The 21,346-nt window shown below is 59.7% G+C and overlaps 1 protein-coding gene across 2 annotated transcripts; it reads right to left on the reverse strand.

The window, feature by feature from the left end:
- Positions 1–5,115: 5,115 nt before the first annotated feature.
- Positions 5,116–20,924, reverse strand: FAM53A (family with sequence similarity 53 member A). 2 transcript variants are annotated; one of them, XM_081578559.1, is made up of 5 exons: positions 20,716–20,924; positions 17,319–17,373; positions 15,937–16,580; positions 12,923–13,111; positions 5,116–5,993 (listed from the first exon to the last, which is right to left on the reverse strand). In XM_081578559.1, exons 3-5 carry the CDS (start codon positions 16,519–16,521, stop codon positions 5,826–5,828), a joined length of 942 nt encoding a protein of 313 aa, XP_081434685.1. In that variant the 5' UTR covers positions 16,522–16,580; positions 17,319–17,373; positions 20,716–20,924; the 3' UTR covers positions 5,116–5,825. The 2 variants fall into 2 exon arrangements, with proteins under 2 accessions (XP_081434685.1, XP_081434674.1); XM_081578548.1 differs by lacking the exon at positions 5,116–5,993 and having other exon boundaries at positions 12,387–13,111.
- Positions 20,925–21,346: the final 422 nt, after the last annotated feature.

Below are 21,346 nucleotides of genomic sequence, written 5' to 3' on the forward strand. Positions count from 1 at the left end.
ACTCTGGGTGTGGCATCCACTCGCCTGAACGGTGTTGGTGAGGGGTGCCGTGCCCTGGGGCCTGCATGGTCTATGCTGGACCCAGAGGGAGACACTCGTCCCCAGGCCTGGGTTTTGGGCTATTCCTCATGCAGCAGCATCACAACAGAAAGCTGACCAATATGCAGGGCAGGGAGGACCGAGGCCAGCCCGGGGAAGGCGCGGGAAGACCCTGCATGGACCCAGGTGGGGATCGGAGCAGGGAGGCACCCGGGACAGCTGACGAGGCCTCAGGGCAGCTGAGGGGGGTCCCTGAACCCCGCAATGCTGACGCGAGCAGAGACATGCCCTCGGCCTCACCTTCACCCCACAGAGCCCAGGCCCTGCCCCGGCCTCTGGGTGACAGGCGCCACAGGGAAGGGGCCACCTGGCCGCTGAGGTCGGGCCTGGAGCGGAGCCTGGAGGGCAGGAGGACGAGAGGAAACAGGTACCCGGGCCCTGGGGCTGCCCCCCAGCCCTGCTCCTGGCCCTGCCCGGGCAGCTCCAGCGCCCATCAGCCACACGGGAGCTGGTGCCCGCAGGACCGGACTCCCGGCCCACAGGAGACTGGTGGTGGGGGCAGCAGGACCCCTGGGCAGCCAGGAGGGGGTCGCACCTCCTGGAGGCCAGGCGAGGGTCTGAACCCTGTGGGGTGGCGGGGAGTCTCTGCTCTGTCAGCATTGCGGGGTTCAGGGACGCCCCTCAGCTGCTGGTGCCATGTTCAGGTGACCTCTCAGGAGGGGGTGGGCATGTTAGGCTGAGACGTGAGGAGGGCTGGGCATCGGGGACCAGGGTGGCTGGGCTGGGCTTCAGGTTCCGGTGGGGTTTGGGCTCAGCACTGGGGCACCACAGTGGTTCCGGGGAGGCCCGGATGGTCTCCCCCACCCGGCCCCCCTCCAAGGGAAGGGCCCGCTGCCTCTCCGGGCCTGATGTGGGACGGAGGCCTCGCGTGCGCCACGGGCAGAAAGGGTAGGGACCGCATCTGCCCATGGACTTGTAGGGCCCAAGCCCCCAGTGTCTGACTGTTGCCTTTTGCCTCACCAGGCCTCCTGCCAGCCCCTGGCTGGGGAGCCGCCCAGTCCGCCCTGTGTTCCCAGCCACCCAGGTCCCCACCGGACAAGTCCCGAGTTCATAGGGCCCTCCTGGCCCAGCAGGTAGAGGGGACACCGCTTCCACCTTCAAGCCTAGGGCCCTGCCGAGGTCGCAGCAGCTGCTTAGCTGGTGGCACCGGCCTTGACCAGCTCCCGCCATCGGTGACAGCTGGTTCCAGGGAAATCCCAGGACGCACACATGCCAGCGTCCCTTCTCCAGTAACCAAAGGATCGACGGCTTCAGGGGCCCAGACTGAGGACCCTGCAGGGCCCACCGGCCTCCCCCTCCCCATCGGGCCTGGGTCCCCTCCTACATATCCTACCACATGCACCAAGCCCACTGACCAGACAGGGCCAGTGTCCAGGCTGAGCCAGGGGCTGGGAGGGTCCCCCAAGGCTGGCGTGGGGAGGGGCATGGGGGAGGGGGGCCAGGCAGAGGGGGCGTGGGGGGGGCAGGTGGAGGGGGCACGGGGGAGGGGGGCCAGGAGGAGAGGGCGTGGGGGAGGGGGGCCAGGAGGAGGGGGTGTGGGGGAGGGGGACCAGGCAGAGGGAGCGTAGGGGGGGCAGGCGGAGGGGGCGTGGGGGGGCAGGTGGAGGGGGCGCGGGGGAGGGGGGCCAGGCAGAGGGAGCGTGGGGGGGCGCAGGCGGAGGGGGCGTGGGGGAGGGGGGCCAAGCGAAGCCGCCCCAGGCCCTCACCCCCAGCGCTGGTCTGGAGAGCAGCTGCTCCCAGAATCTCCACTCGGCAGAGCGGCTCCTCCCAAGTTCAAGCAGCAGTTTGGTGGGAGCCTGGGTCTTGAACCTCAATTTCCCTGGCCCTTCTGGGAGCCCACTCAGCATGCAGTGACCCCTGAGTGTTAGGGCTCCGTGAGTCCCATGGCCTTAGGCAAGCCCCTCACTCCGGACTCGGAGTCCCATCTGGGAAGTGCACTGTCCAGTGACCAGGCCTGGATTCAGTAAGCCCAGAGGCCACACCCACAGTGCACCTGGCCACACCCACAGCCACGGGGCCACACCCACAGCCACGGGGCCACACCCACAGCCCACCTGGCCACACCCACAGCCACGGGGCCACACCCACAGCCCACCTGGCCACACCCACGACTCAGCCTGCCCCACCCCACCCGGGGCTCCTGATGTCCTGACAAGCCCCTAGACAGCTAGGCCTCCTTGGGGTGTGGGCAGCCCATTCTGTCTACACCCCCAGGGTGCCCAGCACTCTTTAGGGAGTGGCACTGATGCCCTCCCTAGACCCAGCCCTCTTTAGGAAGGAGGAAGAGGCCCCGAAACCCTGAGGGCACTGAAGTGGGTGGGCCTGATGGGGGACACCATCGCCACCACACTTGGCCCCAGGGTCTGCCCACACCCACCCACCCCCGGGCTCCAGACCCCTGCAGGCCTGCCCACCGGCCACCAGGCCGGCCAAGGGCTCAGCCATTAACGGGGCGATCTTTGCTGCCACCCAGTGGCTGTCAGGGGCAGCGCAGGTGTGGTATCGCAGGTGTGGCATCGCATGGCGAGTGACCAGGGGCCTCCAGAAACCAACCGGCCGAAGCAGAGACCCGTATTGGTCCTGGACCGTGCGCCCCAGAGGCCCAGCCAGAGGGCAGCTGGGGGCCAAGTGGCACACGCAGCTGCTTCCCCGGCCCCCGGCCCCTGTCCACGCTATCAGGAGAATGAGTTTTGTCTGTGTGGGGACACTCGGCCCAGAACCGGTCCCCCCGCCTCCCGGGGGTCTCTTTCTCTCCCTGGGAAGCCCCTGCTGTAAGATTCCATTTCCCTGAAAAGTCCAGAAGGGGCAAACCACAGAACCAGAGCAGGCTAGAGTGGTGATGGCCAAGGACGGGGGTTTCTCTAGGGCCCCAGGGCAAAATGTCTGTACTGAATGTCGCTTTGAAATGTTTACATTTCATGTAACATGCATTTCATCTCAAAAACAAGTTTTAAAAAGACAATTAGATAGCTTGAATTGTATAGTAATGTATGCAATTAACACCCAAATCAATAAATCCCATATGCTAAGAGTAAAAAGATGTCTCCAATAAACTGTGTAAGACTTTTAGGATAATAATATCAGAGCAGCAAGGCTTCTGTCCTGTGGCTGTCATGTCCGCCTGGCCTCAGCCCCTCACCTGTGCCCGCCCTGTGCCCACCCAGGCTCCCTGCAGCCTCTCCCCAGGGAGGTCCTGGCTGTGCAGGGGCTGTGACGTGACCTCCCACCCGGCGCTGCCTCAGCAAGGGTCTCCATCACCCGCCTCCCAGGGGTGCACATGCCCTGGGTCCTGCCTGGGACTGGTAGGGCCTGCGTTCAGCCCGGGCACCGCAGACACTCTCCCTGCACAGTCGGCGCAGAGCTGCGGGTCTCATTTGTCATCTGTCACCACGGCTTCTTGTTCCTGGAGCGAGTGCCCAGTGGAACGGGGAGCTCCCTGGGGAGGGACCCCTGCATGGGGCACACACAGGAGCAGAGAACGGCGCCTGAGCCAAAGAGGCGTCCACTGCTCAGGGGGCGGCCTCTGAGATGCCCCACGGCCCTCACCTCCTGGGTTCACAGGGAGCGCAGGCCACACCAGACAGCAGCGGGTGCTGCAGCGGGCTGGGGGCCGAGGGAAGCCCACTGCTTGTGAGCATCCTTGGAGGGCGAGGAGGAGCCATCCGGGGGGGGGGGGGCGTATGTGGGGGCCCTGACAGCACGTGACAGGACTGTCATCCTGCGGGTAAAACAAGCCTGCCTGTGCACGAGAGGAGGCCAGAAGCCAAGAGGGCAGTGCCAGAGCTGAACTGACCGAGGTCCTGGTGCTGTGGGGGGGCAAAGACCTGGGTGACCTTCAGACTTTGCAAGACAAGGACGCTCGTCATGGCAGCGGGGCGCCCACCTGCAGAGCAGAAACAGGTGCCCTGGGGTCACAACCAGGAGAGGGAGACAGAGGCCACAAGACCCGGTGACAGAAGGTCGAGAGTAAGTGAAAAACAAAAACACCTTTCTCCAGGTCAAGCTGGGGGCAGAGCTGAGAAAACCACCATACAAGGTTCCCAAAAAATCTAACACAGAAGGATGTAAAAACATACCCCCGGTGATACACCCTTTTGGTCAGAAGGCTGAGGATGGTGAAGCCCTCAGCTCCTGACGACAAACAACTCATCACCATTAGAGCTGGGGATGCGGGAAGACCTGAAGTCTGCAGGGGGACAAGCCTGTCTTCGAGGACACCCAGGGCTGGTGCCGGGCTGGCCCAGGGGGTCTGCCCACAGGGAGGGACCTCAGAGGGCTTGGGCAACCACCCAAACTATCAAGCATCTAACATGCAAGGAGCCGGAGGCCCCAAGGGCAGAAGAGAGAAGACTACAGAAAAAAGTCTAATCAACCCACTAAGTTCAGAAGCTAGTTGAAACGGCAGCAACCACGCAGGATAAATACAAAGAAAAACCATTCCTAGATAGAGCCAACTGCTGAAAACCAAAACTAAAGAGAAATTCTCAAAAGCTTTTGAAAAAGAAAGAGACATGTTACTTACAGTGTGACAATAAAATCACTTTTGACCTCTCACCAAAAACTATGCAAGCCAGAAGACAATGGAATTGCTTCTTTGGAGAAGGAAGGAGGGACTTCCCTGGTTGTCCAGAGGCCCAGGTTGAATCCCGGTTGGGGAACGAGGTCCCACATGCCACAACTAAGGTTCCTGCATGCCGCAGTGAAGAGCAAGGATCCCACGTGCTGCCACTAAGGCCCGGCACAACTAAATAATTTAAGTTTAAAAAATAAAATAAGAAAGGAAGGCGACAAACCAGAATTTCATGTATAACAAAGCTATCCTTCAAAAATGAAGGCAAAATGAAGATATTTTCAGATAAATGAAAGCTGAGCCATCACGCCCACGGCTACAGTACACGCCAAAGGGAGGCCTTCAGGCTGAAGACAAATGATGCCCAGTGAAAACTCAGACATACTGGCAGGAATGAAGGCCATCAAAAGTGCTGAGTGTGGCAATCAAAAGAGAGATTATAGCTATTTTAATATCACACGAAACAGAATTTAATCCAAATTATCAGTAGAGACAAAGAGGGTCAATTTGTACCTACAAAAGGTTCATCTCAGGGCTTCCCTGGTGGCTCAGTGGTGAAGAATCCGCCTGCCAATGCAGGAGACGGGTTCCATCCCTGATCCGGTAAGATCCTGCCTCAGAGCAACTAAACCCGTGCCCCACAACTAGTGAGCGTGTGCTCCAGAGCCTGGGGGCCGCAGCTCCTGAAGCCTGAGCACCCTCAAGCCCGTGCTGCACAGCAGGAGAAGCCGCTGCAGTGAGAAGCCCACACACCACAACTAGGGGAGCCCCCGCCCCCACATCTGGAGGGTGAGTAGCCGGAGCAGCGACAGAGACCCAGCACAGCCAAAAACAAATACATGCAGAAAACTGGTTTTAGAAAAGATTAATTAGAAATATATAATTCTAACGTGAATGCACCTACCAAGATACAAGGAGAAATAGACATTTCTACCATCATAGAATGTAACACGCTATCAATACTTGATTCATCAGGTAGACAGAAAATTTCAATAGGGATAAAGACTTGTACAATAAATGTAGATCTTACAGACATATATAGAATGCTACATCTTCAGAATATATATCTTTTCAAGCACAGGCAGAATATCTATAAAAATTGGCCCTTCGTCAGGCCATAAACTTGCAATACATTTGCTACTATCATGCAGGAAAGCTAAATATCAGCAACAAAATAGAAAACAGACCACTGCACAGGCACAGCGCCCTCCCCCGTGGGGAAGGGTAACGACCCAGACAGCAGCAAACCCCGAGTTCCGGCCCGACGTGGAGAAGCTGGCGGGAGTGGAAACGGTGCGGCAGCTGGAAAACAGCGTGGAGGCTCCTGGAAAAACGAAGCAGCGTGTCACCACAGGGTCCAGTCATCCCCTTTCTGGACACGCACCCCAAAGACTGCAGGTAGGGTCTCAAAGGGGTATCGGTGCCCCGGGCCCACAGCGGCACACTCTCCGCAGGCACGAGGTGGAGGCCCCCGCAGCGTCCATCCACAGAGCGGGCTGTGCTGCAGCCTCAGACAGGAAGGGGAGGCGGACACCTGCCACAGCACGGACCTTGAGTTCAGGGACATAAGTCAGTCACATACAAAAAAATACTGTGCGCTTCCTCTTACCTCAGGTCCCTAGAATAGTCAAACCCACAGGGACGAAGTAGAGGGGGTGCCAGGCTGGGGGAGGGGAATGGAAGTTTGAGCGGGTGCAGAGGTCAGGTGGGGAAGATGGAGACGCTCGGAGTGGATGGTGGTGGCGGCTGCCCTGCAACGTGAACGTACTTCCTGCCTGAAGTGGGAAACAGGGAGGCAGAGAGGCTTCCCGGGTGGTCCAGTGGCAGGACTCTGCCCCCGGGGTCCCGGGTTCAATCCCTGGTCAGGGAAGTAGATCCCACATGCCTCAACTAAGACCCAGTGCAGCCAAACAAGTAAATAAAATACTAAAAATAATAATTTTAAAAAAAGAAATAGATTTATAGACGTACAAAACAAACTTGTGGTTACCAGGAGGGAAGGTGGGCAAGACAAATTGGGAGATTGGGATTGACAGACACACACTGTATCTGCTATTGGGCTTCCCTGGTGGTGAAGAACCCGTCTGCAACGCGGGAGACCTGGGTTCCATCCCTGGGTTGGGAAGATCCCCTGGAGGAGGACATGGCAACCCACTCCAGTACTCTGGCCTGGAGAATCCCATGGACTGTATAGTCCATGTGGTTGCAAAGAGTCGGACATGACTAAACAGCCAGGCCCGGCACAGAGCATATCTCTACTGTATATAAAACAGACAATAAAGACCTACAGTATAGCAGAGGGAATTATATTAATACCCTGTAACGGCCTTCATGGGAAGAGTCTAAAAAAGAGGGGATATACGTATAGCCGACTCACTCTGCTGTACACCTGAAGCCAACACAGCACTGTAAGTCAACTATACTCCAGTAAATATTTTAACTGGTTAGCATGGTAAATATTGCATGTACTTTGCCACGATTAAAAAATTGGAGCCAGGGTTGTTTTCTGTAACTAAATTAATTAATGTATTTATTCATTATTTTGGGTTTTGCCAGGCTTTCTCTGGTTGTGCTGAGCGGGAACGACTCTCCGTTACAGTCTGCGGGCCTCTCTTGGAGCACAGGCTCAGCAAGGACTTTAGTTTCCCTGACCAGAGATTGAACCCACGTCCCTTGCACTGGATTCTTATCCACTGGCCATCAGGGAAGTCCAAGACAGGGTCTTTAAAGAAGTGACTATCGTAAAATGAGGTCCCGAGGGTGGGCTCTGATCCAATCCTGCCTGGTGTCCTTATAGGAACCGAGATCAGGACACAGACACAGAGGGAGACCCTGTGAGGACCCGGGGACGAGACGGCCGTCTACACGGCCAGGGAGAGGCCTCGGGAGGAACCCGCCCCGCCCACACCCTGACCTGGGACTTGCAGCCTCAGGACCGGGGAGAACAGGTGTCTGCGGTCTGAGCCCCCCAGTGTCCCCAGATTGAAGGAGAAACATCACGTGATTGTCTCAGTAGACAAACTGAAGCTCAACATTCACGAGGTTTTCCACAATCAGCAGACTAGGGGTAAACCTGGACTTGCTCTGTCTGAGCCCCCTGGGTCCACTCCGAGCTCCGCTCCTTATTTCAGGGTTGAGGGGAAGACCTGGTACACACCCAGGCCAGGACCAGGACGAGCCCCACCCTCTGCGCCAGCGCAGGGGTCCCCCACAAGCCTCTCCCAGGCCTCCCAGCAGTGGGCTTCAAGGTGTCTTTGTGGCTTGTTAACAAGCAGTCCCGGCCATCTAAACCCACCAAGGGGCGCGAGGTCGGGGGGTGTCGTCGTGAGCCCCTGGGGAGCCCAGCTCCAGTGCCTGGACCTCGGCCAGAGACCCAGGAGCAGGTGGACGAAACCAAAGGAGGACGGGGCCTGAGCCCCTCCCGGAGGCCCTGTCTGGGCAGCCCTCGCCCGGCTGGAAACCACAGAACATTCCCCACACTGGTGCATGCGTATGTGCACCTGGGCACAGCCCCACACGGGCATATACACGCCCATGCATGCACACACATCACACATGTACACAGCCACACACACACATGCACACACGTGGGTCCACAGATGCTCACATGTGGGTACGTGTGTACACGTGTGCACACATAGGTGCACAGACACACATGTGCACGTGTGTGCATGCATACATGTGTACATGCATATACACGTGCACACATATCACATGTATGCAAGCACACAATGCATGTGTGCACATGCACACGTGGGCCCACAGGTCCTCACAAGTGTGTGCATGTGGGTATGTGTGTGTACACGTGTGCACAGAGACATAGGTGCAGCTGTACGTGTGTGCACATAGGTACATGCATGCACATGCATGAACACACATGCACACATCTCGCTATATTCCAAGCAATAAAACATTTATAGGCCTCATGGTTTAAGCTAACACAGTGAACCTAAAAATTGCTAAAAGGATCTTTAAAAGAAGCCAGACAATTTGGAAATTCAAAGCTACTCTCCTAAATAACTCCTAGGTCAGAGAGCAAATAAAAGTTACTGTGACAGACGATTTTACAGCTGTACAGAGAGAGAGACCGCACGTCCACAGAGCCGGCTTCAGGAGGAGTTGGCGGAGAATTCACAGCCTTAAATATTTTTATTACCGAGCAGGAGAGACTGAAAATAAATGAACTAAACATTGGACACAAGGAGGGAAAACAGAACAATAAAGTAAATCCAGGGAGGCAGGAGGGGGGCACAGATAAGGCGGATTAATGAATTGGAAACAAGAAAAATGGGGGAACTCCTCAGTAAATCCACGAGCTGGTGCCTCAAAATAAATAAATAAAATAAACAAACGTCTGACGGGCTAATCAACAGAGCGAGAGAACACAGAGGCCCAGCGGGCCCAGAGGGGGTCAAAGAGCCAGGATTAAAAGTGACAGGTTAGAGAGTGGGATACTCTTGATGAGACTGACAACGTTCTAAGACAATATAAATGACCCAAATCAACTTAAATAGGTTTTAAATGAGTTTAAAAAACCTGCAGAAAAGCAGAAAGAAGTGCATGATTTGGGGGGGGAGTCATTTCCCCTTCCACTGGACCCCAGAGCAGAAACGCTCTGGAGGGGGCCCGGCTGAGCATGGGGGGCCAAGATCAGGGGCCCCAGGGAGACGTGGGGAGGGGCTTGGGGCCTCCAGGCTGCTGGCCTGAGCAAGGGGACCAGGGCCCTCTCCCCGCTGTAAGCTGGAGGGCTGGTGAGGAGGCTACAGGAGCTGGACTCTGCTTGCCCTCAATCTTGTCCACCCTGATCCTTGACCCTGGCCTGACTCCATTCTCAGGGGCGTGTCTCCGCGTGTGTTCCGTGGGGTCTGCCCAAAGCCATCCCGGGTGGGCGTGGTCTCTGCAGGAGGACAGTCAGCGGTTGCAGGGCCCCCGGGGCTCTGACTGGAGTGCCCATGTCCCCACTCTGCCCCCTCCCCTGCCCACCCTGCCCCCTCACCAGCGTCAGCATCTCTGGAGCCCTACCCTGGGCTGTGTCCCTCCTCTCGCCTCCCACGGTCCCTCCCTGGTCATCCCGCCCGGCCAGTCCTCTGAGTCCAGCAGAGGCAAGAACCCCAGTCTCCTCGCAGCGGCCTCGTCAACATCCTCCCTTTCTGCTCCTATTTTATCACCTGCTTCCTCTTTCTTTGGTTTTATCCTTTTATTCCCTGAAGTCAGGGCTTGCAAACGCCCGCTGGTCCTCGACAGGCCAGGCCGAGAGCTCAGGTGGATCTTAGGCTTCTGGGGGGAGCAGACCAACCCTCCAAACCCAGCCCCCGAAGAGGAGGCTCGCTGCGGGCCCTCAGGCGGCCCGCCACCGCCCTGCAATGTCCTCTGAGGCCTCGGTCCCATCCCCCAACCTCGTGCTCTGCAGCTCCTCCAGACCCTTGTTTTTGACCTTTCCTCTTTCAGCTAAGCCTGAGCAGCTTCCAAAACCAGAAGATATTTAAGAAGAGGTGGCAAGAATACACAGAAGAACTGTACAAAAAAGATCTTCATGACCCAGATAATCACGAGGGTGTGATCACTCACCTAGAGCCAGACATCCTGGAATGTGAAGTCAAGTGGGCCTTAGAAAGCATCACTACGAACAAAGCTAGTGGAGGTGATGGAATTCCAGTTGAGTTATTTCAAATCCTGAAAGATGATGCTGTGAAAGCGCTGCACTCGATATGCCAGCAAATCTGGAAAACTCAGCAGTGGCCACAGGACTGGAAAAGGTCAGTTTTCATCCCAATCCCAAAGAAAGGCAATGCCAAAGAATGCTCAAACTACCGCACAACTGCACTCATCTCACATGCTAGTAAAGTAATGCTCAAAATTCTCCAAGCCAGGCTTCAGCAATACGTGAACCGTGAACTTCCAGATGTTCAAGCTGGTTTTAGAAAAGGCAGAGGAACCAGAGATCAAATTGCCAACATCTGCTGGATCATCGAAAAAGCAAGAGAGTTCCAGAAAAACATCTATTTCTGCTTTATTGACTATGCCAAAGCCTTTGACTGTGTGGATCACAATAAACTGTGGAAAATTCTGAAAGAGATGGGAATACCAGACCATGTGACCTGTCTCTTGAGAAAGCTGTATGCAGGTCAGGAAGCAACAGTTAGAACTGGACATGGAACGACAGACTGGTTCCAAATAGGAAAAGGAGTATGTCAAGGCTGTATATTGTCACCCTGCTTATTTAACTTATATGCAGAGTACATCATGAGAAATGCTGGGCTGGAAGAAACACAAGCTGGAATCAAGATTGCCCGGAGAAATATCAATAACCTCAGATATGCAGATGACACCACACTTATGGCAGAAAGTGAAGAAGAACTAAAGAGCCTCTTGATGAAAGTGAAAGAGGAGAGTGAAAAAGTTGGCTTAAAGCTCAATGTTCAGAAAACTAAGATCACGGCATCTGGTCCCATCACTTCATGGGAAATAGATGGGGAAAGAATGGAAACAGTGTCAGACTTTATTTTTTTGGGCTCCAAAATCACTGCTGATGGTGATTGCAGCCATGAAATTAAAAGATGCTTATTCCTTGGAAGGAAGGTTATGGCCAACCTAGATAGCATATTTAAAAGCAGAGACATTACTTTGCCAACAAAAGTCCGTCTAGTCTAGGCTATGGTTTTTCCAGTGGTCATGTATGGATGTGAGAGTTGGACGGTGAAGAAAGCTGAGCGCCGCAGAATTGATGCTTTTGAACTGTGGTGTTGGAGAAGACTCTTGAGAGTCCCTTGGACTGCAAGGAGATCCAACCAGTCCATCCTAAAGGAGATCAGTCCTGGGTGTTCATTGGAAGGACTGATGTTGAAGGTGAAACTCCAATACTTTGGCCACCTCATGCGAAGAGTTGACTCATTGGAAAAGACCCTAATGCTGGGTAGCATTGGGGGCAGGAGGAGAAAGGGACGACAGAGGATGAGATGGTTGGATGGCATCACTGACTCGATGGACATGGGTTTGGGTAGACTCCGGGAGTTGGTGATGGACAGAGAGGCCTGGCGTGCTGCATTTCATGGGGTCGCAAAGAGTCGGACACGACTGAGCGACTGAACTGAACTGAACTGAACTTTCAGCTAAGCCTGAGCAGCTTCCAAAACCCCGCCATCCAGGCAACACCCCAGAGGGGCCACCAGTGGAGGGGAGCCTCCGACAGGACAGGCGGACTGTTCAGAACAAGGCAGGAGGCCTGTTCTGCATCCATCTGGGGCACGGACATCCACCCCCCACCCCCAACAGCCAGGAGCCAAATTGTGTGTCTGAGGACAGAGGGGCCTCGGGCTGCAGCCGAGGTTGTGGCAGAAGACAGACCTCTCTGATGCCACGGGAAGAAACCCTTCTGGCCACACGGCAGGTGCTGCTGGGGTCCCTGCAGGAGACCAGCCAGTGCCTGGCAGGCGGTCTGATGCCCCCAGGAGGAGCCCCAGCACTGAGGCAGGGGTCCCTGCCCCTCACCTTGCAGGCTGAGGCCTGAGGGTGGGGGTCCAGCAAGACGAGTCCACCTTCCCACTTTGCCTGCCTTCTGCCTACATCCAAACTAGCTCAGAAGGTGCTTTTGCTCTCCACAGGGCCCCACGACAATTTCTCAGCAAAGAAAATCAAGGACATTTCTCCAAAGGTCATAAACGTTTCCTTTTGCTGTCTCAAACTCCGTCTCTTTTCCAGAGTTCCTCAGGTGAACATCTTTGGTGGAAATCTCAGGGTTTTATTGAGTCAGAAGGAGCAAACGGAGACCCATGCGGCCCCCACCCCACACGCACCCGCCCAGGGAGGGGCGCCAGAGGCCAGACCGTCCTCACCAGCCCAAGGCCTCGGTCCTGAGCCCCCGGCCGGCAGCCCAAGACGCGGCCCCGCTCCAGACAGGGCAGCTGGCTCACGGGGGCCGCGGGGTCCCGAGAAACTGAACCGTGCACAGGACACACGGCCACGCCAGTCTGAGCACAGAGCCTGTTAACAGAACGCCCATCCGAAAGTTCGTTTCAAAACAGAGACGCTTTCTCAGGACTGCAAAAGCGTAAAAACGCAAAATGCTGCTTTAGGAAAAACTGAATCCAAGGGACACTTCACATCCAGAACAGCCTGGCGTTTGCGGGGAAGAGGTGAGGCGCCCACCCACCAGCCCTCGGCCCCACCCCCGGCCCCCGCCCACCGGTCGGCTGCTCTCCATCTGCTCCAGGTCCAGCTTGCTGTGACCCTCCTCGCCAGCACCGTCCCAGTCACCTGGGTCCCCGTCCTCCTGCCCTCGCCGGTGGCCCAGCCCCACCAGGACCCCAGGCCGGGGCTGGTGATACCCGCAGGGCCATGGGGGTCACACGGGGAGGACAAAGCCGTCCTCACTCGGGCGTTCTTCTCATCCTGGTCTTCGTCTTCGTAATCGAGAGGGCAGAGGCTGTTTGAAGTTTTCAGAGTCTGCAAGAGAAAAGACGCAGGCTTCAGGCACTTCCAGGAGGTCATGGGCGAGGCAGCCCCGGAGAGTCCCAGAGTCCACATTAACCTCCCTGGTCCCCTGGCAACGCCACACACCCTCCCTGCCTGGGGGCCACCTTCTGAGAGCCCTGCCCACCCACATCCCTGCCTCAGGAAGGCAGTCCCAGTGCGCTGGGGGTGGGGGCTTGGGGACCCGAGGCCAAAGCTGTGTCCACGGTCCCATCAGATACTCAGGGGAAGGTGGGCCGGAGGCCCAGGGTCCATGTGCAACAGCCCAGCTCAGGAGACCACCCAACTCCTGCCTCTGCAGCCTCAGCAGGAGCCCATCGGGGCCCCCCAGTTCCAGCCAGGCAAGCCCCCCACAGCCCCTCCCAGCCCCCTCCTCAGCCCTCCCTCTTCCAGTGGTTCCGCTTTCAACACAACACACTGCAGCTGTCCTCACCTTTCAACACCAGAGACACATACTCCACACCGGAGCCTCCCCTGAGCCGCCCCAGCGGGCACCTCCTCGCCCAGCCCAGGGCACCCGGCTGAGATGGGCTCTACAGGGCTCCTGACCCCGTGGTCAGCTCCTCCCTGCCACGGCCCTGCCCCGACAACCGCATCCCCAGTCTGCAACCCCAGACCAAGCACCGGCCCCAGCAGCAGACGCACGCCCACCCGCTCGGAGGCACCGCTCCTTGGTGGTCCCACGAGCGGCCGAGGCCCGGTGGCCACCCCAGTCCACCCTGGGGTCCTGATCCGGGAGGAGCAGCGGGAGCGCACCCAGCAGCACCCTGTTCCCGACGCCGCCCTTGCCCTCACCCAGAATCCTGCGGGGCCACGTGCTGTCCACGGAGTGTCCAGGGTCACCTCCAGGCCACCCACACTGCCCCCAGACCCGTCACTGCATGCACGCTTCAGGATTTCTCAGGCCACTGGCAGAGCACGAGGTGGCAACACCTGTGTGGGCAGCAGTTACGGGGCACGGTGCCCCTGGGCCCCCGCAGCTGGGGTCCTGACACGCGTGTCCCAGAACAGCGCCCCCGGGCTCCCTGCGGCCCCTCTGGAGCCGGCACTTTCGCGCTGATCGCTCCGGTAGACAAACGGCCTGGTCTTGGCGGTCGCTGCACTACTGCAACGAGTGAGCCACTGGAAAGTGAAACTGAGGCGTCAAGTCTTCAGAGACCTGCCAACTGGCCACACCTTCTGGTCACGAAATGAGGCTTCGTGAAAGAATTTCCTCTGCGTTCAGATCCAGGTGGACCCCACAGTCAAGGTCACTTTCCTACCCACCCCCCACCCTGCCCACGGGCGGCAGAACCGACGCGTCCCTCCCCCTTCTCCACCCGTCAAGTCACAGCACAGAGGTCAGGCCTTCTGCCGGACGGTGGAAACCTGCCGGGAGGAGGAAGGACCGCAGCCCAGAGATCTCTCTGCGGCCGGGACATGAGCCCAGCCGTGATCACAGCAGCAGCTCAAGTGTGAAAGGGGCAGCTCTGGACACTCCAGGCTCAGTCCACGTGCAGCTAGAAACCACCGGCTCTTCACGGCCCAGAAAGGCGTGTCACACAACTATAGAGGGCAGTCCGAGCTGGTCAGGGGACCTGAACTGATATGCATGACTCTCGTCACTGGACGGTCCTGCTCTGGTTTGATGGTGACCTACATCTAACCAGGCGAACAAAAATTACTTTTTCAAAAATCAAAGGTCAAGACTTTGAGTCTGAATCAGGGGCCCTCAGTCTTACGGGGTCTCTCATCTTGTGTGCAAAACAGCAGGTGTGGACATTCCTGCCCGCGTCGGCCGACTTACGCCGGACAGGAGCTGCACCCAGTCTCAGTGGCTGGAGCCAAGGGGCCCCGAGACTAAGCTGAGAGCAGGGAGGACACCCGACCTGTCCGGCCACACGTGGCCCTAGCCGTGGTATCGGGCCTTCTCCAGACAAACACTCAACCTGTCTCCCTCGTGGAAACACAGCCCAGTGTCCATGCTCGCAGCAGAGCTGACCCTGCCCACAGGCCACAGCCATGGACGGCCGAGGGAGGGGCCCCCGACTGCCCGGAGCACCTGGAGCCCGGCATCGGGGCTCCAACTGCAGGAAGGCGCGAAGACACGCACCTCCACTGACCTGCCCCGGCCAAGGCCCTCGGCCCCTGCCGCAGGGCTGGGAGGGCCACGGTCTGCCAAAGGCAGGACACAAGCACGGAGAGGGGCCACCTGAGGGTCACACCCGCCTGGGTCCAGCCTCCCCAGGCGGCACGGGCCGGGGCCTCTCTGTAGAACTGGGGACGCAGATGGGGGCGTCCCAGCACCCCACTGAAAGCCCACAGTGGAAAGGCCACACCCACATGCGAGGCCACAGGTCAGCTTCTGGATCCCAGCATCACCAGACACCCAGGGACAGTGCCTGCCATGTGAGGTGGCTGTGAGGACAAACAAGACGATAGGGTCTGCAGGAAATGGGGGATGCAGGACAAAGGAAACATCCCTCCGCAGCAGACCAGCCAAGAGACAAGGCTCTCCATCAGCGAGCGGACAGAGAAAGAGGGGGGCAGGAGTCCACCCTCCGAGGGCAGGGCCCCAGGGGGCAGGCCAGAGCCAACAGGGAGGGGCCGCCGGGTGGCACACGCCCTCGAATCATCTCCCGGCAGACACGGGAGTCCCAGGCCCGGCTGATCCCCAAGGACCAGGCACAACCGACAAACACGGACATGTAGGTCTGTCCTCGTAGGTCTGTCCTCGTGCAACGCTCGGAGGACAGAGGAGCTTGGGGAACAGGACGAGCGGGGGGCGCGCCAGCACCGGACGCCGGAGGGAGCCTCACCCGGGCCATCTTCAGGAAGTCCAGGGCCGGGCACGGCCAGCGGGCGTCCTCCAAGCGCCTGCGCTTCCGCCGGCCCTTCCCGCCTGCGCGCACGCACGGCTGTGAGCGGCAGCAGAGCCGGCCCTGGTGGCGGCCCGGCTCAGGTGTGGGCGCGGGCGCACCTCCGGCCGAGGGTGGGGCCACGCCCGCCGGCACCAGGCGCTCCCGCAGCAGCAACAGGCGGCATCGCGGGGAGGGCGTGCGGGCCCCCTTGGGTGACCCGCCCAGGCCTGGGGCTGGGAGGCTGCTGTTGGCGGAGGCCGGCCAGGGTGCAGGGGGCAAAGCGGTGCTGGTGGCCGGGAGGGCGCGGCCCAGCAACCAGGCGCTCCCACCGCTGTGGCAGGGCCTCTTGGTGACCAGAGTCCAGACCCTGGGGCCGCCGGGGCGCCTCGGGGACCCGCCGCGTGCCAGTTCATCAGGCTCCGACACGGAGCGGCTGTGCCGCTTGGTGGGCGGCGCCGGGAGCGGCCCAACGATGGCCCTGAGGTCCTGGGCGCTGAGCGCGCCCACGCTGGGGCTGCGCGGGAAGAGGCTGGTGGGGCCCATGGCCACCTGGCTTCCGACGGGACGTCCTCCACCGACGACCTCCCGGGGGTACTCCTCTTCTGGGGAAACACGGAGAGAGGGGTGAGGGGTGCCCATCCCCGTGCTCACAGCCCTGGCCTCCGGGCAGCCCAGGCCCGCCCGCGGGTGCTGAGGGGCTCTGCCCGCCGGGACCCCCCCCAGCGCACGCTGTAGGGGTCGCCCAGGGGCACAGCGACCCGACACCAGAGCCTCTACTGCCTCACCCCCAGCTAGGAGGCGCTGGCCTGGAGCCCAGGGGCCCCGGTAGGCGAGCAGGACGCGCCGGGAGGCCCTGGGGCACGAGCACGCCCGGTCAGTCAGAGAGGACGGCAGGGCTGCATTCGTGGGGGCACCAGGCGCCGGCTCGTGCACCCGCGCACGGCGGCCAGGCCTCTTGCTCCCACTCAGACCGCAGGGCACACGTGTGTGGGCGTGCAGTCCAGGGCGGGCCGGCAGCCCCAGGCCCTCCAGGCACGCAGGACCCCGACACGCACCGCACCCAGCAGCGCTGGAGCCAAGGCCGCGCGCACCGCCTGACTGCCTGTCCTTTCACCAACAGCCGCAGGACCCCACGGGGCGGGCCTCTCAGCTCCGCACTGCAGGCGGCTTCCAGAAGGTGGGCGGCAGCCCCGGGCCCCACCCACGCCGCTGCCCCCGGGAGGGAGAGGCCAGCAGAGGGCGACCTCGCCTCCAGGCCAGCGACCCTGTCCTTCTGGCCCTGCTCATGGTCTGAGCCTGCAGCAGCCCAGGAAAACCCGCCAGGCCTTTTACACACTCACTGTTAGTCTCAAAAGGGAACAAGTGGCCACTTTTGCTCAGTTTCTGGGCAGAATACTGAAAGTGAAGAGAAAGAAGTTTCAATACTGTGGGTTTACACATGCAGATTCAGGAATAGTTCAGAAACAGGCCTGTCTTGAAATCTGTTTTTCCCCAGCACTGGCCTTCCTGGCGATTAAAAGAAGTTGTCATTCAGTTGCTAAGTCGTGTCCAACTCTCTGCGACCCCGTGGACTGCAGCAGGCCTGGACCTCAAAATACATTTTTTTTCTTTTTTTCCTTAAGAATTAAACACCTAACAGGTCTTCAGGTGATGAAGGGACATGGAACGCGTATCCACTGCTGCCCTTTCCCGCCACGGCTGTCCTCACAGCCTCAGTAGGGCCGCTCCTCAGAGAGCCGGTCCCACCTTGACCACGTCCAGCGAGGTGGTCAGCTGCTGGCTGGGGCCCAGCCTGAGCCCACGGAACTCTGCTTGGCCACGGTTTAGTCCCGGGAGGTTGAGGGCCCACTTGGAGCCGCGTCCACTCCAGGCCCGTGTCTGTCTGCTCCCCCGCAGCCCCCAGACCTCGTGTGCATGCAACACTCAGGCTTCTCCGCCTCCCACACCCGGAGTCTCCCCCACAGCACTCAGCGCTCGGTCACGGGGCTCCAGCTCCTTGGGGGCACCGCTTCATGGGATGACAAACTCATGACAAAATGAGGAGCTCCTCTGCTGTTCTCAGAGAGGGAGTAAGTTAAAAGCTGGGCTCGTCACCCGGGAGGAGGAGGCCCATCGACAGTCAGGCTGTGCAAACGCGGGCCGACCGGCCTACCGGCCTGCCGGTGAGTGAGCGCCCCCAAGCTCCAGTTCTAGATAGAGCCAGGCAGGGAGCCTCGCAGGCTGGGCCAGGCCTCTGCGGGAGAGGAGCGGGCTGCTGGGCTGTGTGCCTGCCGTGCCCAGCACAGGGCCAGCTGCACGACGTGCCCCGAGGGCGGGGGCATTCGCTGGGGCAGTGGAGGGTGCCTCGGGGGTCCTGGTGCCCCGCCACACTCGCAGAGGCTCCGCCTCAGTCTGCCTCCACCACAGCAGGACCCACAGATGACTCATGCAGTGAGCGGCCAGGAGCGCAGCCAGGGGCTGGGCAAGCCCGGCCTTGAGTCCAGCTCCCCCAGCCCATCCCCTGGGAGGCCGGCTCATCTGCGGCCTCGTCTCCCGCCCAGGACAGGAGTGACCGTGGGACACACAGAACAGGGCTGCCGCTGGGGTCCCACGGGAACCCCACGGGACCACTGACGGGGCAGGGACAGTGGTTGTGAGCAACAGTGCCAGGCCGGCTGCGCCCCCACACACCTGCCTCACCCCACACCGAACAGCACAGACAGCGCAGGCTTCCGGCTACAGTAAGGGAGCGGCGCTTCAGAGTGTCTCCCAGACTCCGATTAGCAAAGACTTCTTAAACAGGATTAAAAAAAAATAACTCATTTACACTGATACATTTGTCTGCGTTGAAATTTAGAATTTCTCTTCATCAAAAGACACCATTAAGAAAGTGACAAGGTGGGGATTCCCTGGTGGTCCAGTGGTTAAGAATCCGCCTTCCAAAGCAGAGGAGAGTGCGTGCATGCTAAGTAACATCTGACTCTTTGTGAACCCGTGGACTGCAGCCTGCCAGGCTCCTCTGTCCACGAGACTCTCCAGGCAAGAATACTGGAGTGGGTTGCCATGCCCTCTTCCAGGGGCTCTTCCCTACCCAGGGATCGAACCCACATCTCCTGAGGCTCCTGACTTGTAGGAGGATTCTTACCACTGAGCCACCGGGGCAGCCCCCAGCACAGGGAACCTGGGTTCAATCCCCGGTTGGGGAGCTAAGATCCCCCCATGCCACGGGGAACTAACCCCACGCAGCACAACTGCGCCTGCACACCAGAGCCCAGGGACACCACAGGAAGCCTGCCTGCTGCAACCAGAGACCCCGCGTGCGTCAGCTAAGACCCGGCGCCGCCAGAAACAACAATCACAGTTATAAACTAGAGTGACAAGGCAAGCCCGACCAGACAGGAGAAAATATCTGCATAGTACACAGGTGACCAACCTAGACAGCATATTAAAAAGCAGAGACATCACTTTGCCAACAAAGGTCTGTCTAGTCAAGGCTATGGTTTTTCCAGTGGTCATGTATGGATGTGAGAGTTGGACTATAAAGAAAGCTGAGCGCCGAAGAATTGATGCTTTTAACTGTGGTGCTGGAGAAGACTCTTGAGAGTCCCTTGGACTGCAAGGAGATCCAACCAGTCCATCCTAAAGGAGATCAGTCCTGGGTGTTCATTGGAAGGACTGATGCTGAAGCTGAAACTCCAGTACTTTGGCCACCTGATGCGAAGAGCTGACTCATTGGAAAAGACTCTGATGCTGGGAAAGATTGAGGGCGGGAGGAGAAGGGGACGACAGAGGATGAGATGGCTGGATGGCATCACTGACTCAATGGACATGGGTTGGGTGGACTCCTGGAGTTGGTGATGGACAGGGAGGCCTGGCGTGCTGCAGTCCATGGGGTCGCAAAGAGTCGGACGTGACTGAGCGACTGAACTGAGCAGAGTTAAAAAGAAAAGTAAAGTTGTGGGCACTTAAGAGTCAAGAAGAGGTAGCCCACGATCAAAGGCCAACAAGTGGTCAACTGGGCACAGACTAAGACGCTTGAGACCTGCGAGTGTGCTCGGGGCAAGGGGGAAATGTGGAAATTAAGAAAAACACCAGCCCCCAACACACGGCTGCACCCACATGAGAAGTCCTAAAGAGACTTAGAAACCTCGTTCTTGGCAGAGAAAGTGGTGTGGGAATCCACCTCCAGTCAGTCGCCTTCCACCTTTGGGCCCCGTAAGGCACAGTGGATCGCGTCCAACCTCCTGCTTCTCTCACTGCCAGAGGACAGGCGTGGCCGAAGCCCTGGGAGCTGCTCAGGCGGGCGTCTGGGCGCTGGGACAAGGCAGCTCGCAAAGGCGGCACCCAAAGTCGTTTTGGCGAGTGGCAGCGCGCCCCAGGCGGGGCCCTTTACAGCCGAAGGGCGGGCGGACTGCACGGGGCCCGCAGGCTCTCAGGGCGCCAGACTCCTCGGCAGCAGGGGTCCCGGGACGCAGGAGCCCTAAGGCCAGGGACTCCTGGGGCACGCGGAGATCCCAGGGTGCGCAGAGCTCTCGGGGCACAAGGGTCCCGAGACTTGTGGGGCGCGCGCGGGGGGCCCCAGGGTGAGCGAGGTCTTGGGGTGCAGGAGGTCTGGAGCTTGGGGGGTCCCGGGATCCGGAATGATTCGGGGGCGATGCGCGCAGCGGGAGTCCCAACCCCGGGCCGCGAGCCCCCAGTCCCGGCGGCCCCAGGGAACAGCCGCGCAAACGGCCGGCACCGACGCGGGCGGACACGCACCGGGCCGCGCGGGCCGGGCTCTGCGCGCTGAAGGAAAGAGCACCGTCACGCCTCAGGCCGTGCTCCTCCCTCCAAGGAAGCGGCGCCTCAGCGCCCACAGGCCGGTCGGCCGGCGGCCGCGCAGCTTCGAGCTCCTGAGGGGCGGGGCCTGTGTTGGGGGGTGGGACCTCCGCCTGCGGGTGGGCGGGGCTTTGAAGCTGAGGGGGAGTGTCTGGTGGGCTGCTGGGAGGGGCTTTGTGTCGACGGGCGGGGCCTGCGCAGACCCGGGCGCGTTTCCGCGGCGAGCCGGCGAACGGCGCTTGCGCAGCCCTGGCCCCGCCTGCAGAGTCGGAGCTACACCCGCCTACGCGGCTGTGAGCGGTGGGTGTCGGTCCCCTTCCCGGACCGCGAAGCCCACCGGTGACGGTGACCTGAGGCGGCGCGGGGCACGCTTGGCTCGGGGTCGGCGATCGGCCCAGCGCGAAGGGCCCGGTCCCGCTGGCGGCCCGGCCGGCCCGGCCGGCCGGCCGTTCGGGGTCCCCACTGGCCCGGAGCGCTGGCCCGCTGTCGCTGCTCTCGCTGCTCTGGCAGTGTGGCCTTGGGCAGGGCTCCTGCTCTCTCTGATCTCTCCGCGGCTCCGCTCTGTGCGATT

Source organism: Giraffa tippelskirchi, chromosome 1 (genome assembly GCF_054371585.1).
Source record: "Giraffa tippelskirchi isolate mGirTip1 chromosome 1, T2T-mGirTip1v1.2.pri, whole genome shotgun sequence".
NCBI lineage: Eukaryota > Metazoa > Chordata > Mammalia > Artiodactyla > Giraffidae > Giraffa > Giraffa tippelskirchi.

What these genes read in the sequence shown, in the direction of transcription:
- FAM53A (XM_081578548.1), bottom strand. Translation starts at nt 16,521, where the DNA reads ATGGGCCCCACCAGCCTCTTCCCGCGCAGCCCCAGCGTGGGCGCGCTC. An exon ending in ACTTCCTGAAGATGGCCCGG is followed by an intron (nt 13,112 to 15,936) that starts GTGAGGCTCCCT and finishes TTTCTCTTGCAG; the next exon opens with ACTCTGAAAACTTCAAACAG.